Below are 18,204 nucleotides of genomic sequence, written 5' to 3' on the forward strand. Positions count from 1 at the left end.
GTGACGGAGTGACAGATAATTTGCATATTACCCTTTTATTAGATAGGACTAGGGGCCCAGTGCATGAATCCGTGCTCCTTGAAAGGAACTGTGGGCTGTGAGGCTGCACTGAGCACATGGGTGGGTCTCGGCCCATCCTCTGCACCCCCACCTGGACCCTCCCACTGAGGCCCCTGGTCCCCTGTCTGCCAGCAGCCTTGCTCCCGCCGCCATCACTCCCACGCGCTGACGGCACCAGCCCCACTCACACCTGCTGACAGCGCTGAGGGATCGGGACCAGCGCTGGCTGCCGGCAGCGGGTGCGAGTGGCAGCTCCGGTGCCAGCTGCAGGTGTGAGCGGGGCTGGCGCCAGCAGTGGGTGCAAGCACCGGGCGGGACCGTGGCACGTGAGAGCAAAGAATTTTCAGTAACCACCAGAGGCTCGCCCCGATGACAGCGACCGGTGCCCCACCTTGGTCTGGCGCCCCTGCTCACCTGCTCCACCAACCCGCCATGGCTGATGCGTGCCATGTTCCGTGCTCTGCCGCCTGCTGCCCACTCTCACCATGTTCTGTGCGCGCCCCTTGGTGGTCAGCGCACATCAGAGTGATGGGTTGTTCGGTTGTTCCGCTGTTCGGTCTATTTGCGTATTAGCCTTTCATTATTTAGGATATTTAGAAAAAAATATAAAACTTAATAGTTTTCTTGGACCAGTTATGATATAAATAGGGGATAACCCTAACTCTGAAAGACTGGTAAGGAAAATCACAACATTTAGGCTAAAGAAAGAGACTCAGAAGCAGTATGTCTACACAATTTTTAAAATCATACATCAACTTTATCTCTGCTGTAACCAGTGCCATCCCTGCATACTCCAAGTCAGGTTTAAATGGTGATTAATTGACTAAGGGAATTTAGCTTATTCATTCATCAAATAACTTATTGCAGGCACTGTTCTAGGCACCTATGGGGTTATAGTATGAACAAGACAAGCAAGGTCTCTATCCTGTGGAGCTTTTTCAGCAGTGTGTAAAAGATAGCATGGATGGAGCAGAAAATTAGTATATACAGTATAGGTATTTGCACACTTGAGCTTAGAATTTGATAGTAAGGTGGTTTCTGTCAGAAAATAGAAATGTAGTTTAATATCCTTGGAAATTTTGTCATATAATTAAAAACCTATACATAATAGAATTGTGATACTTTTATTTGAATACGTTATATAGAGTAACACCAGCTTTAAAGTTATATAAAATAGCTATATCTCTTAGACTGGTAAAACAGCCAATCAGTGCTCTTTAGTTATTAGCATTCTGTCAGACTTGTACAGTAATGATTAGTTACCCTTTATTGTACTTTTGGCATGCTTCCCATGTTTAATTTTATTGTAGGAAAGGAACACATAGTTAAGGAAATTACAAAGAGGATAAAAAGTTAAAATAAGGAAAATAATGAGATAGAGTCAAAACTGACTTTAACTTATTGATATTAATAAGACTTTTGCAAGTAGAATGAAAAAGAATTACTTTTAAATTTATATTGTGTTCAGCCTCACAACTTTGAACTTGAAATTTTTTTTACTTCTTTTGGGTTAAAGATTATCTCCATAACAGCACAGGAAAAAGTAACAAGCATATGTTGAAACAAATGTATAAAAATAAATTCTAAGTATCTGTTAAGAAAACCCTGAAATTAGTCATCAAATATGTCTTAAAAATATATATAGCCCTAAACAATTTTCCCTGTGAAGTAGTAGTATTGCTCATATTGTCTCTTTCTAGTATATAGTTTTAGTATCTGCCCAAAGACGTTGCATTAAAAATGTATGTGAAAATGGTCAAGTTAAGCACAGACTTTGTTACGTGCTGAACTGTGGATTTAAGTGTCATTCGAAGGAGCAGAACTATGGGAAGGCTCCCCTATATTCCAGCATTACTCCGTTCCCAGATCCCTGCTGTGTAGTTGTTCCACTCGCCAAGAAGCCTGTTAAAGAGCCCCCCAGAGCATGTGTACAGCCCTCCATGTTAATAGTTAATTGGTGAGGATGGCAAGATGAGAGGACAGCCGAACATGTGGTCTCTCAGACTCAAGCAGTAGACAGACCTTTAGTTATAATAACAGCAGCTGCTCACATTCTCACAACTCAACTGTTCAAAACTGTTGTCAAGTGAAGGTTGTGGATTGGGGGGGAGAAGGGTGGAAGGAAAGTTTACTTTTAAGAAAAATAACTACAAACCTGCCTTGAAACTCTTACTACATATTATCTTATGTATGAGAATATTATTTCAACTTTTTAAAACTTAAGTATAAATTCCTATATTAAAGGTTGTGATATTTCAGCTACATTGGACATTCTGTTGCTTTTCCCCCATTTGCTTTTAGAAACAAATGTTTGTGTACCCTTTGAAATTTTTTAAAAATTTTTATTTTTCGATTGTAGTTGACATACAATATTATATTAGTTTCAGGTGTACAACGTAGTGATTAGACATTTATATAACTTATGAAGTGACATAGGGTATTATATGCTATGTGAAATAAATCAGACAGTTTGAAAGTTTTTAATGAGGTTTATTTTTTTATAAATCATTATCTTTGAAGCAATTACAGTAGATACTGTTTGATATCCATATCTAGCAAGATATAAAACTGATTTTTTTTTGGTCTTAAAGATAAGAACTAGCTTACTGTTAATGAATTTGTAGTCCACTTTCAAGTTATACAAACATTTTATGTCTTCTAAATTAATTTTATTTTTAATTCCCAGTGACAGTTGTGTGCTTGGGAAAAAAATTGTGACCGATAACATTTATTCTTTTTGGAAATAAAAACTGAATTTTATACCTTATTATTATTATTTCATTAGCAAGGTAATCGGAAAATACATTTTCCCTAGTTTATGCATCTTATTTACAGAGTCTATGACAGGTTATTGTTCTTGATTTGTATTTTTTGTTCATTAAGAGCAGTCTTATCTAAAAATGCCAGGGAATATTGAAGCTCTTAGAATTATAGTTAAAACAGGGAAAGTTTTTTTAAATACCTTTCTCATAGTTTTCTATTCAGAAGAAAATTTACTTTTTATTATTGCTAATCTATTCTGTCATAGTTTATACTTTCAGGAAATTATAAACATAAACAACCTATTAAATTTCTCCTTAACTATAACAACACAGGAAAGTAACCTTCTTTGACATTATTGATAATAAAATGTGAAATAACATTTTCTCATTCTATAATAATTTTAGGTATTGCCAACATTTAATGTATTTGGTTACAGAACATTAGTTGGTAAACTAATTTAAAGTTTCTTTTAGTCATAACATTTCAGATTTTAAACTGGGCTGTAACATATCTTTATTGGTCATCATTGGCACTTGGTCAGTTAAAATAGCCTTATTAAGTTTTTATTATATAACCAATGTTTTTCAACTATTGTCCTGCAGAACTCCCACCCCCCCACCCCAGCTATCTTATTGAAGAAAACTGTTACCAGCATGTAAGCTTATATCTAGGAAAATTTCTTTTCTAAATAAAGCAAGAAGAAAGGCCTATTATAATGTCTCTTGAAAATTGAATAAGGTTTTATTTAGTGTGTTATTTTCATTTATACACAGTATTTTCAAATTAATCTTCTACAATATTAATTGTGTTATAGCTTTGAACCCACTGAAGTGAATGATACAGTATCTTTCAACATAGAGAAATTCAGAACAAACCTTTTCACATCCTTAAACTTTTGTGTTCATTCTGAGTATTTTAGCAGCTAAACTCTAAGTGAAGTAATGAACTGCTTTAGAACCAACCACTAATATGGGATTATGAAATGTGTACTACCGTGGCCTTGTGAATTTCTCTCAATGTGAAATCTTTTATTATTAAAACCAGAACTATGGACAATTGCATGGTGAAGGAACAACAGCCTTTGTGAGTTCATAACTATAACATTTTGGAAAATGTTTTTAATTGTTGATATGAGTAGCATTATAGGAAAGCATAACACTACCTCTGTCATATAACTTAATCTATTTAAATGGTCTTTTTAAATGTAATGAGAATGTTTAAGGATGAAAATTACAGATTTAATCTCTCGATCATAACTATCATTACCAAAGAATAAAATTAGACATCCTGGCTGTCAGTTTTTCATGAATTCCTTTAAAAAAAAAATGATATTCTCAACTGAGAATCTGCCTTTAATTTTTCTAGCTCTCTCAACTACTCTGAAATAGATTGTAAGAAATTGACTTAAAAAGTTTTTAAAGAAGCAAGTTAAAAAAATGAACTGAATCATATTAAACCATTTTAACTATACACCATATTTGTCAAATTCCAGTTTCGGAAAATTTAGTAGCTTCATGTGAGTCTAATGAGTTGTAAACAAAATCTGTTTTTCTTTGCAATAACAAATAATAGAACTTCATTTCAACTCTGCTGCTGCAGGCTTGGGATCTATGTTTTTATAGCTGCAGTATTTCTTCTCATCATATCATGTGTCTACTATCTGATTTATTTTTTCAATCTAACCTTAACTTATCTGTATTATACATGAATATCTAATTTACTTTCTTTGTCAAGAATGTTTGAAACTTTTACATAAATAAACTTCAAATTATGTATAAGTTTCTGTCTATATAGAGCATTAGTGACAGTATGTGTATCATTTTTACCTTAGTGTAAATATGCATAATAAATAAGGGCAGGATATTTTAAATCGTCAACATGATAAATGCACATCTTTAAAAGAAAACATTACCATTTGGAAACCTTTTGTTATACTTAATCTAAGCAAAGCATATTCGGTAAGCCATAGAAAGAAAAGATTTTTTAATGGTTTTTTGCTTTCACTAAAATAATTTATGATGTTATAGTTCACATTGCAGTTCATACTATAGTTCCTTTTAGTGATTACGGTTGTTCAAGTATTTAGAGCCAAAATTTTCAAACGGATCAACGATAGGAATAGGGAAATGTCTCATCACAGTATGGAGATTGAGTCATCTGTTTGGGCATATGAAATCTTTGGCTGCTGGACGGCATAGTCTTTATAATGCCCAGTGTCCAGGCATGGGCACAACTGTTCTGGGAGCGGAAGCAGGGAGGGACCTCTGTGTTCAGTCCACTAGAACATGGTAGGAGAAAAAAGCAGGGAGGGACTTGAACATTTTTGTTACAGGCTGTCCTCTACTCCATCGCCTTTCATGTACAGACAAGAAATACAACTTCATTTAATTTTGCATTTATTTTACAGATGATATTACTAAGCTTTATATCTTTGGTGTTACAAGCCATCTGAAAAATACCCATGAGAAAATATAGGTTTATTTCTATTTATATACTTGGATGCGTACCTTCTCATAAAGAAAGATGACTGTCTTCAAAACAGGATGACACTTTTTTCTTCGTGTTGAGACAAAACGTGCTTGTAACTAATTATAATTAAAAGTTGTTTTAAGTATCAGGTCATATATTATATCCTAACGTTATGTTGTAGCCCTTTGCTATTAATTACATTATTATTACTGTATAAAGAGTCCCTGCTTCTTTAATAATGTTTTTGCACTCTATGTAGTTAATCTTTAATGTTGGGAGGACAGGGAAGAGATTAAATTAGCCTTGTAACCTCTTTCTCTTCTAGGCTGATGATGGAAAATAAAAGCTCATAGCTACAAAATGTAACACTTAGAATTAATATTTAATTAGATTAGCAAATTGTACACTGTGGCTGAAAGCTTCCAAAGAGTTGTTAGTGCCACAATTGACCTACAGGTTTAGTAATAACTCACTTCTAGAAGCAAGTGCCAGTTCAGCATAGTAGAGCCTCTGTAAGAAAGTCCTGAGAGATTAAAATCAGCAAACCAAATGGCAGGCAGGGATTCCTGGGATGGAGCCTTCTGGAAAGCTGGGAGCTGGAATAGCTTTTAAGCCAGGATTCAGATGAGAACAGTGGGTGAAAAAGCTGATCCCTCCTGTTCTGGGAGCTTCTGGTTGTAGTCCAAAATCTTAGAACAGATTTTTACTAAATGTTTTTGCTGAAGCTATTAACTTACATTGAAAATCAAATATTGAATAATTTTTCTGTAAAATTTAACAAATGTTTGTGTAAACATCAGTTCTTAATTTCTTACTATTAGTACATAATATCTGTAAACTCAGATCATTAGATTATCAGATAAGTTTGGCGCTGTACATCTATGCTCTTTTGCTGTGACATGCTGTTTCCTTGTTCCCTGTATAGTTGATTTATATGGTTCATTTCTATATTATTTCATTACGGGGCATTATGCAGAGCTAGAGAAAGAGATTCTGAAGTCTTTAGCCCAAGATTGTTTTTTTCTTCAAGAAAGTATATATATTGAAAAATATAATTTGATCTTTAATTTTAAAGACCTTATATTATAAAAGCAATGCTACATTTGCTTATTTTTATGATGCAATTAAATTACAAGATAAATAATTGGATCTCCTGGTGAAACACTGGATCCTTATATTTCTGACGAGTTAATCTGGTGAAAAATAAAATACCATGAGTTTGAAAACGTGCAAACACAGAGCAGCCAACTGAAGAAGGAATACCTTACATAATTTATTGGTTATATCTTAAATAATTAAAGGAAAGCTCGTCATTAGTTAAAAATTCAAGCAGGTGAGAGCCTTGCCAGCAGAGGGAGTAGTCCTGTCTTCCGTCAGGTTCCCATCATTTTCCCACCTGCCTCAGCTTTCTCCTAGCCAGTTTCCCATCTGGACCTGGCTCTGTCAGCCTGTTCCTGATGACAGGCTATAATTTTATACTCAATATGGGATTATTCTAAGCTGATTTTAAACTTTACTGTCTTTAACCTACCAATGCATCACGAACATCAGCTGGATGCTCTGTTTGATATTTGGATATCTGCGATTGTTTTTCCGGGCAGGGTATGTGTGAGCTTTTGGACATCTGTGAATGGCATTTTAAAGATTTCAGGAGTAAAGTAGTAAGCAACAAATTTCTGATTTAGGAAGTTACACCATAAAAAGCCAAAAATACAGACAAATTTCTATATGAATAATTTCTATAATATGAAACTAGAATATGTATAGTTTATGAAAATGCCTAAAATTAATTTAAAATATCATACTTTATTCTGTTAAGCCTATTCATTGCAGTATTTTGTTCATCCCATTTTATAAGCGTTTTAAGAATGTAAGATTGTACAAATGTTTTATGAAATAAAACTTACAAAGAAAACTGATATAAATAAATGTTCTGCAAAGCATATAGTGTTTGAGACCAGTGTAAATATAAATAATGTTTCTGAAAGTGTTCTTTTAAAAATGCTTGTTTTGAAGAGCCAACATTTTCATACCAAATTTACAATACCAAGTATTTGATCAGATAAGAGACACAAAACGATGTGGCTCCATTGCTTAATCCTAGCAAAATTTGTCAACTTACTCAGCAATTTCTTTTGCCCTTGAGGTTAAGTATATTTACCATTAGTTCCTTTGTAGATATGTTCTAAGCATTAGAAAATGGAATCAGAATGTGTTTGTTTTGTGATTTCCCTACGTGAATGTCAGCTTACCAAAGTTTCTCTGTATTTTAAAACTAACTGTGTATGACTTTGAATAAAGTTCAGTGTTAAATGTGGAAATATTTAATTTAATACCTTCCTTAAGGTATTAATATTATTATTAATATTACAAATATGTACTAGTATAATTTTATTTGATACAAGTATATTCTTTCTTAAAGTATTTGAACAGCATTATTTATCCCACTATCAAATTTTTTAAATAAAATAAAAATCTAATTCACAGAAATAAGTGATAACTCTGAGCAAGAAAAGGGAAAGGTTTATAAAAAATTACAAACAGTAAAAATAATTTTGTTATGTCATAGTTTCTATTTCTATAGGATGAAGAACATAATAAGTATGGGAAAGCTAATACGTCATTTAAAAATCTCTAGATTTATCCTTTTATCCAAGTTTATTTTTTTAATTATATGACAAAGCATACACTTTAGTCTGATTGTGTTCCTGTGCATATTATTTTTCAGAAAATGTTATAATTTGAGTTGTTGAGTACACACACACACACACACACACACACCATGTAATGTAATAGGGTCAAAAATTAAGCAACTTAAATATTTCTTTAACTTTTCAATGTTAAATTACTCATGCTTTTGTGCTGTGTATCCCAAATTGGATGTGTGTGCCATACTCAGTGGGGACTTTGCTCTTCATACTGTGTGTTTGCTGTCTTTCCTATTTGAGTAATCCAAGAACTTAACTCTTATTTAAGGCATTGCATAAATGCTTTATGTTATTTGGTTTATTCCTTTCAAGCTTCTTGATAATTAAGTGATTGGTTAATTAATTTTTAATTATCTTGTTATTTTTTTCCCCAGGAAGTATATTTGTTTTGTTATGTACTAAATCTTTTATATTGTTGAGATAATTAGATCCAAGAAAGTTTAAGGTTTGGGGTGTTCTGATTGTTACTTGGCTGCTCTAAATATGTATCTGAACTATTTCTATTAAAAAATAGAGGGAGCTTTATATGGCAGTAGTTGAATTTTTATCTCTTAACAAAGTTCATGGTGTTGGCTTAATGAGTTTTTAATTGAAAGGGAACATTAAATTAATCTTCCTTTATTTAAAATCCATTTAGTGAATTTGGTGTGTCCTAGTAAAAAGTGATTACCATTCTATAAAAGCAAAGAGGAGGCATACTATGACACTAAAACAGGAACAATCAAAACAAAATCTCAAGTTTTTGTGAAATTGGACTTGAAAGTAGACAACTGGACAATCTGACTTGCCTTTTTATTTGTAATAGCATTGACATAATTTAAACTTAAATAATTAATTAAGAAATTACACTGCAACAGAACATTTTAAGAGCCTTTTATGTAACTTAATACAATGCTATTTGAGTCTGCCAGCAAACTCTTAAAACTCCTGGACACTGGCTCTCTTCTCTCCTGGCTTCCCTCCTAGTCATGTCTTGGCTACTATCCAGAGCTGACAACTTTCACCTAGGAGCAAAGAGAGATTTGTCTAATATAAGAAGGATTTTTGAGCCATCCTAGACTTTCACATCCAGATGGGCAAGGAGGAGGGATGGCAATGTCATTGTACATGCCTGGGTGATGTCATTATGCCATGCATTCAGTATAATCATTGATTTACTCATACTGGTGAATCCCAAATGTCCTTATTCAAATGTTCCTTATTGGGAATTGTAAAGTCACAAGTTCAACATTTTAAAAAGTTACATTCAAATGTATGCCTGAGTAATTGATGAACATATCTTTGTTTCTCCATTTTCAACTACATATACTGTAGGCCAAGAGGTGTGTGTTGGCTAATCACATAAAAACTCTTAGAATCTGTTAGGATGAGAATGTGAAAGTGCTAGTGTTGAGGCCTCTGCTCATATCCTTATGCTAAAGCTTTCTGAGCATTGCGGGTTATATTATGACAATTTATTGTCCACAGTGTACTAGTATTCTCCTAAAGTGCATTGTAATTAGTATTTTAAGGACTTTTTTACAATCATTAATTTTAGATTCTTTCAAGTAAATTCACCTACCTTTTATCTAAAAGACCATTTGGTATTAATATTATAATTTGAAAGACCTTTTGACAACAGTGTTTTTAAGGTATGATTACATCAGTAGACCATACTCTTTATGAATCATGGAGGTACAAAAGTAATCTGTAACACAATTTTAACTTTTTAAAAAAATATGTACATTTACATACCCAAATATCTTCCATGCTTTTACAGATAATTGGAAGATTATATATCTTTAATTACAATAAAGTTGGGCTCTTTGATGTTATGTAATTTCCAGTGTTTTTGATTCTATAGACATTTTTCAGATATCTTTACAAATTTCACAATTAATCTAGTTTGCCACATCACATAAACTACTGTGCAGAAAGAAGTAAGGTCATTGTTAAATATAAATTATTTTCTGTTAATGGTCTGATTAAAAGCTTATTCTTGTGCAAATACTTCATGAAAGCTTTAAAAATAGAATTTAGTTTGTAAGTCAATGACTATGATATAAACTTACGGAACTTAAAATATATAACAAATGAAATATATTTTATGAAATTTTGAGGTTTGAAATCTAGGCTATACACATCTTTTACATTTGGAATTCTTTAGTTTTCCTCTGCAAAATGGAAATTAAATTTTTTGTGTCCCACAAACTACCTTAAAAAGACCTATAAAGTTGATAAATATTACAGAGTGTTAAATGGGTTACTAATACATTTTAAGGTTAAATAAAGGAAGAAAACCCTCTTTGAAATAAACAAATGTCAGGTTGACCATGTAAATACACAGGATACTACTAGAATGGAAGACTAATCCCATCCTTAAGTCTCATAGTTTCTATTATTCATATAATTGAGAAAGCCATAGATTTTATATCAATGAAATCCTAAATATTTGAGTTCTAATAAAAACTGGCTTTTATCATTTTAGATTCAGATATTTAGATACAAAGGCTTAGCCTTCTATTTATAAATAAAAGGAAATCTGACCTTTTTTTTAAAGAAATTTTGTCAGTAGCCTTTTTAAGTGCTTGTTCATCAGAGGGTCCATGAGAAGAACACTCGTCCCAGTGGAGTTTATCCCAAAAATGAAATAATAAGAGCCTGCTGGTTGTTATCTAAGATTCTTCTTAATGGGAGAACCACATGGTTATTCTTCATCTTTCACTCATTCTCACCCTCCACAACCAACCCAGCCACACCCCACCCCCACCCCAACATTGTTCAGTACTCAGCACAATGAATCATTTTCAAGTTGACTCATTGTGAACTGTCTCCCAGCTGTTGGAATGTCTGGCAGACATTTCTGTTTGGGTGAAGAATAACTGGCTGAAACCCAACCTGGATGAGTTTGATATAATGGTCTTTGGCTAAAGAAATTTTGAGAGGAGCATGTTCTGAAGTCCCTGTTATTGCTGGAGTAAGACCGTCCCCTGTGACACGGAACTGAAAGTAAGGAATCAATCTGATTATTTTCTCACCATTGAGTGAAAAATTGCCTTAGAAAAAACGGGCATTTTCAAATTTTGGTTTCTTTTCTATACTTGGTGCTCACGTAATTGAAAGTATTAAAGGCAATGAAGAATAACTATTTTTACTTCTTCCTTTTAAGGGCACTAATTCAGAGGCTGAAATATCCTTTATATAGCACACATTTCTACCTATGGGGGAGTTTCAAGTACAACCCTAGGTGTGAACTAAACAGTCATCCTATATAATAAAAGGGTAATATGCAAATAGACCAAACAGCAGAACAACAGAACAACCAAAGTGTAATATGCTAATGATATGCTAAGGTTGCTCAACTGGTCACTATGACATGCATTGACCACCAGAGGGCAGATGTTCCGACCGGTAGGTTAGCTTGCTGCTGCGGTCCGGCCGATCGGGACTGAGCGAGATGGGCCGGACACGCCCTGGAGCCCCCCCATGGTCCTTCCCCAGCCAGATCATGCACCAGTGGGGTCCCTCAGCCTGGCCTGCACCCTCTCGCAATCTGGGACCCCTTGGGGGATGTTGGAGAGCCGGTTTCAGCCCGATCCTGCAGGCCACTCCCCTTGGGAGGGCGCCAGAGGCAGGGCTCATGGCTGGTGAGCACTGCTGTGGCAGTGCGAGCCTCTTCCTATCGGGGACTGTTAGGGCACGAGCCTGCGGCAGGCACAGTGGGGCTTGGATGAACGGGAGCAGCAGGTAGGAGCTGCAGGCGGCATTGGACTGCGGGTTTTGGCCCGATCCCTGCAGGCCACCCAGAGGGACCCCACCCGTGCACCAATTCATGCACTGGGCCTCTAGTTTCAACATAATGTTTAGTGACAGGGGCTACTATGTACTTCATGCTGAGTCTGGTAACATCAACCAGCCCTCTTTTATTTTTCTTTCTTATACCATCTTCAAAAGAGGACTTAAGAAGCAGAGGAATACCTATAGACTCAGTAGTCAATCACATTTTCAGAAAGTGAACATCTTTGACTATATTTGGACTTTTCTCTAATAGGGGACATGCCTCTGACTAATAAATGTTCTTGACTGTTTTACATTTCTCATCCTTTTTATAAAGATTAGTTTTAAACTGGTGGGCATTACCAGTGTGTAAAGTGGAAGTTTCCAAATGATAAAATTTTACGAACAATACTTTTTTTTAACTTATCGAGCTCTTCATAACAAATATTTTTCTAGGATGTTATAGCTTATACACAGTTTTCTGACCTACCAGCCTGTCAGATTAAAAGAAATGAGGGCTTTCTATCAAATAAAATTATTCAAGAAAACTTATAAGATATTTAATGATTATATTGTAAAGCCATGAAATTTGGGGTATTTTAGAACTTTTGCTACTTTAAAATGTGACTTTTTAAGGATGTATTGTTTAATAATACATTTGGTTCCTATCAAAGTGAGTTGGAAAAGGAAGGGTAGGCTACTAGTCTAGTGCTAGTTGCCTACCATCTTTTCTTTGCCTTTATTGCTATACCAGAGCCAAACAGCAGCATCTGGAAAGAGAAAACAGAAAACTCCTGAGCTAGCCATGCTGCTATTTATATTAGCTGGATCTTTCCCTATTTCTAATATGAGAGATGACCTCAGCTGGTTCAGGGCTGGGACCTGGTCCCATTTGACAGATGACAGTAGGGCCTTTACTTATATATTTACTATACTGTCTACTGCTCTCGAATCCTGATGTCCATCACATTTTCCAATGGCCAATGGCTAATGTAATTTGAAAAATAGTAGTATATGAGCATAAAGGTATCCTTGCCCCTTAAGATAAGAGAAAAATAATTTGTATTTTCTACCAAAACTAAAGTATGCCCCCCCCCTCAGTTCTTTGATTTAAAATAAAATATATGTATTCATGGAATTTTCAATTAAGGACATATTTTCATCCAGTTTTTGTTATTAGTCTGTCTCCTCTACAATTTGTCATTGAGATGGCTTGATGGTATTGTATACAGGTCATATTTTTAAACATAACATGAGAGTTTTGTTTGCTTGTTTTTCAGAATAAAGCAATTATTGCTCGTATTACAAACTTGTCAGATACAGTCATCCATCTGGAGTCCTTTATTGGTTCTAACAGAGAAACCAACCCATTATATAAGGATTATCATGGTAAGCAACACCTTCATGATGAGAATAGCATGTCCTGGTTCCTTCTAAGGTACCTGGAAGCATCTTGTCCATTCGTAATACCTACTGTCCAGTGGCATGGATTCTATTTTGTAATACATCTGTTAAATGTTTTCTACTCCTGGCCAGTCTTTATTGGCAGCTTGTCACCAAAGGACATTAAGACTACAGACAATAGTAACTGTTTGAAAGGAGTCACACCCGAGTGCTAAGGCATGGCGCAGCCAGATGTGCATTGTTGTCCCGATGGCTTGAACTTGCCGTGAAATCAGTCATACTTATTAGCCATGTTTGAAATAAGTATATTAATTGTAATAATAGCATCTTTGTATAAGGGTTTATACAGCTTAGCTGTATAATAAATAAATAATAAAATTTGCACTGCATTATGTTTTAAAAATCCTAGTCAGTCACATTTCCAGAAAGTAGGCATCTGTGAGTATATTTGGACTTTTCTCTGTCTACTCATTTTGTTATTAGTTTGAGTTATGAACAAATTTTAAAATATCATTATCCTAGTATATGCACAGGTCAATTTAGACTTTATAACTTACGTGTTTTTAAGCTTTTAATAATATTTTAGTCATTTGGTTGATTTAGGGATTTATGTTAAAGGTTCTTACATAGAACTTTTGCAATAGGAAAGATTTAGTAATTATGCATATTTTAGCTCTAAACTGAATATGGAGTGTGATGAATAATAGATTTTTACCTATTTACTTATTCTGAATAAATGTTAATCATTGCTGTTACTGTTGTGGAACTACTGTACTTACATGGAAACCTCTAGTCTGATGCCTGAATAGCTTATTTGAAGTCTGCTGCAAGATTGTGCAAGGTTGTGATTGCAGACTATGGCAAGCCCAGTCTACAAATAAAAGGTTACACGATGATTGCCACTGCTTTGAAGAGTCAGCATACAACCTTTAAAAAATAAAATAACACGATCAGGTGTGTGTGTTTTTTAAAGCCTATAAAATGTGAGCTGTGAACAAAAACTACATAAAATAATTTGCCTCAGGATCATTTACTTGCTTAAGTATGTGTCTGATATATGCCCAGACCCTATGTAGAATTCATGTAATATAGTATTGTCATTATGATAGGAAGAGAGCTATTAAGATTAAACTCTTTTTTATTGAGCTATAATTGATATGTAACATTTTATTAGCTTTAGATATACAACATAATGATTTTATATATGTATATATTAAGAAATAATTACCACAATAAGTTTAGTTAACATTCATCACCACACATAGTTCCAATTTTTTTTCTTGTGATGAGAACTTTTAAGATCTACTCTCTTAGCAACTTTCAAATATACAATACAGTATTGTCAACCATAGAGGCCATGCGGTACATCACATCCCCAGTTATTACTTACTGTATAATTGGACATACTATTTCTTTAACTTATTATATTTCTAATTTCTTTTAAAACAACCCAAATTGAAGAGTAAACTTGGTAAAATTATATTTTATATTCTAAAAAAACTTAATTTGATTAAAACATTTCAGGGGTTGAAAGACTATGACTTTTTGTGCCGAAATTTCTGAACTGATAAATGATTCCTCACAAATTAATGGGTAATTCTGATGACCAGTGAAGTTTCTATTAATAAGAAAGGGCCTGAGGAATCATTCCTTCATTCTGTAAGGCTTCCTGATTTAATAGTTAGCTAAACAAGCACATGCAAGTTTAAAATGAAAAATGTGCAAATAAAAGTATGGTGTACCTATTTCTAATATATTTTACTAAATAGCTCTGCATGAGATATTTTTAATTTGTATCTAAACTGTATTTTTAGTAATATCTTTTAAAGTAACAAAAAATAAATTGGATATTTTAGGAATTATATTTGAAAGGGTCATTTCTAAAGTTAAGCACCTAGAGATTTATCGTTTTAAGCTAAAACTAATACATACATTACTAAGCATTCAAACACACACAAAACTCTATACTAGAGAAGCAGTTCTATAAATAAGATTGATCTACTTCATTCAAATCTGGACTTGCCTTCTTGCCCCATGTTTAGGGATCAATGTCTTTGGGATAGTGATTTCTAAATCTGATCTGAGTCAGGCAGAGAGACACACTGAAAAATCTTCCACATCTTCATCTGTGGCAAACGACCCCTAGTTTAGTCAGGAACTGTATTAAGCTGCACAGAAGCCATCCAGTGCCCTTGTCAGAAAAAATTAGCAAGTGTTTCTACTGACAAGAGGCCAAAGCTCACGGTTTACCTAGCACTGTTACAAAGCTCATAGCAGCTCCAGGAAGGTCTAGCATGCCCCAGAAATGAGTGTCTTGGGATGGCTTAGGGGTTAATGTTTGATCCTAGACTGTGCTCTAAAATGTCGTTTTCTTCAATGGTTTGTTCCAGTCATTAATAAGGTACAAAATGGAATACATTTCATGAGTGTTTACCTGGTTATGGGTAACTCATAAGCCTTGTTTTGCTGGCTGCTTACTGGTGCATTTAATAAAATAAAGATCACCCAGTGGTGCCGTGGGCAGCATGCAAGGTGATAGCCATATTTGCTTACTGTAAATACAAGAGAAAATCACACACAAACCGGCTGTAGTTTTGACAAGTAGTAAGATCCCTCTTTGCATCTGTACTTCTGTACCAAAGTGCAATTAGTTTTCCTCGCACAAGGATTTCTGTTTATCTTATTCTGCTTGATTACTTGAATATAATCACACCATTTGCTTCATTGCTCCTGGTAGTAAGCTCCAGTTTTAAAAGGGAAGGATGCTTGTGTGTAAATTTACAGGATTCTGCTGTAACACTCTCATTTATGCACCCAATGACTGCATTTTAATTTTTTCCTTTTTTTTCCCCCCCACAAGGTTTGATTCACATACGTCAGATTCCTCGGCTTAATAACTTGATGTGTGATGTGTCAGATGTTAAAGACTTAGCTTTTAAATTGAAAAGAAAGCTATTCATCATTGAGGTAAGAGAATTTTTATATTTCAGTTTACAGTTTTGAGGTAAGTATATATATTATTTCAATGAAATTCTTAGATGGTTCATGCTAAATATTTTTTCTATGCTAAATATTTTTAAATTCGTTTGGTGCAATAAAATAATTTTTTAGACTATTTTATTTTTTATCTTATTTTAATGGCATATTATTAGAGTATAGCAAAAATGATTTTGTTTTAAATATCCATTTAAAGTAAGCTCCAATTTTACATGAATATGACATGCATATTTTCAAGGCTTTCAAAGGCATATTTAATTAAATGTTAATGAGCTGTGCTTATTTGTATGTGGAATGTGAGTGCTGCCCACAATTGTACCTGGCTAGGAAAAGAGGATCCTATCTACCTTCTAAAAGCTGGTTTTTTATTAGTAGTGGAGTCACCTTTCTGCTCTCCGTGCTGAATAAAACAAAGTACTCACTCTACTTTACACCACTATCTTTAAGTAAATTTTCCACAAAACTGAAACTTTTTGTGTGACCTCTCTGCGAGTAATAGTGACAGAAAGTGGTAGTACAAAAGATTTATTTCAACTTAATCTTGCTAAAGAGCAAATGAACATAGCACTATTAAGCAATTAGGGTTGATGTATTTATTAACGAAATAAATGCTCAGAGAGAGATGGCTTTTGGGTGATGTGATAGTTATCAGTATAGTCGGTGCCATTTTTTTTAACAAAGACATAAAACAGCCAAGCAGCCTTGACAAACCATTTTGTTTAATCTCTTTTCAAATGAAAAGCTCTTAAGCAGGCCACTTGTCTTAACTGCTTGAAACCATAAAAAGAGAGAATTGCCACCAATAAATTAGCATATTTTTAACTTCATCACCAAATGATGGTCAATGTGGCTTGGCACTGCTTTGGTGTTTGGGACTTCACCCTGAAGTGACCACTTTGGCCCTTTTTTGACCCTCTGCCCTCTTTAGCTGGCCACTTGATAAGGTAACTTAATGGTTCTCTCTCTTTTTCTCTTTCCCCTCACATTTGCAAGTAGCACTAACCTATAAATCATTGTAAGGGCCCTATCCAGTGACAAATTAATGTGCCCTCCTCCTAATTAATGGTCATCAATGTCCTTAATTATCTAATCCTATTGAGAGCAGTTAATAGTTAATCAGGCAGCCCGTTCTTCAAGCAGGTCATCTCTGCAGGAGTGTTAGAAGTTTCTCATCTGGGGATGCTCCTTCAAAAGCCACTTAAAGCCAAAAGAACTGGAGTGCAGAAATGCTGATTCTTGAGCTAATTTGCTTTAGTTCTCCAAAAAAAAAAAACCATTGAAAGGGAATCCAACACTGTAATTGTTCAAGCATTGTTTTAGTTGTTCTGACAGAATATTGAGAAATTTACCATAATATATATAGTTATAAATATAAATGTGAAGTTGTAGTTGTGATGTCACAGAGAGAGCTTGCCTTATCATTTTCTTTTAGATGAATTTATATTTTTAATGAAAGACATGTGTGTGTGTTTTTCCCATGTGACACCTTTCTCTTCAGATGAGTATTCTGACAACCAGGTCTAAGGTATCATGTCTATCACCATAAAAATTAAGCAAGAAGATTCCTTGATGATCAAAATATTACACCTAGAGAAAAAGTAGCACAGTAGTTGAGTCATGTTTATTCACACTCTCTCTCTCTCTCTCTCTCTCTCTCTCTCTCTCTCTCTCTCTCTCTCCCCCCTCGCCCCCTCTCTCTCCCTCTCTCTCTCTCTCTTTCTTTCATATGCACACACACTATATTATTTTGGGGGTTAGAGGGTAGACATAAAGTACTTATATAATGTCAAGTGAGACCTTTCCTCTAAATAACTTTAGGTTCTAATAGTGACTACATTTTACTATTGAAGCTAATGAAAGGTCATTTATTAACCACATGGGTTTCTTTCTGTTCCATTTCCTTTTTTCTCTTACTAGTATAAAACTAAAAGAACCATTATAATTGGTGATCCTGTAGTTTAGAAGCAATATATGAAAACAAAACTACATTGGTTTTTTTTTAAATTAATGTTTAATACAGTCAGTCAAATCCTTCATATTTTTTTCT

General features: G+C 34.3%; 1 protein-coding gene across 6 annotated transcripts in view; it reads left to right on the forward strand.

Annotated features, from left to right (window-relative positions):
* The window catches only part of ELP4 (elongator acetyltransferase complex subunit 4), a 175,984-nt gene that overhangs the window by 57,760 nt on the left and 100,020 nt on the right, over nt 1-18,204 (forward strand). For all 6 annotated transcript variants that reach the window (XR_008558030.1, XM_008148937.3, XM_054725791.1 and 3 more), the window contains 2 exons: nt 13,037-13,145; nt 16,021-16,127. Coding sequence is in view for 5 of the 6 variants with exons in the window: in XM_008148937.3 (XP_008147159.2) it covers nt 13,037-13,145; nt 16,021-16,127 (216 nt within the window). In the remaining variant the exon portion in view is untranslated. The remainder of the gene's footprint in view (nt 1-13,036; nt 13,146-16,020; nt 16,128-18,204) is intronic.

This window comes from Eptesicus fuscus, chromosome 13 (assembly GCF_027574615.1).
Source record: "Eptesicus fuscus isolate TK198812 chromosome 13, DD_ASM_mEF_20220401, whole genome shotgun sequence".
Lineage (NCBI taxonomy): Eukaryota > Metazoa > Chordata > Mammalia > Chiroptera > Vespertilionidae > Eptesicus > Eptesicus fuscus.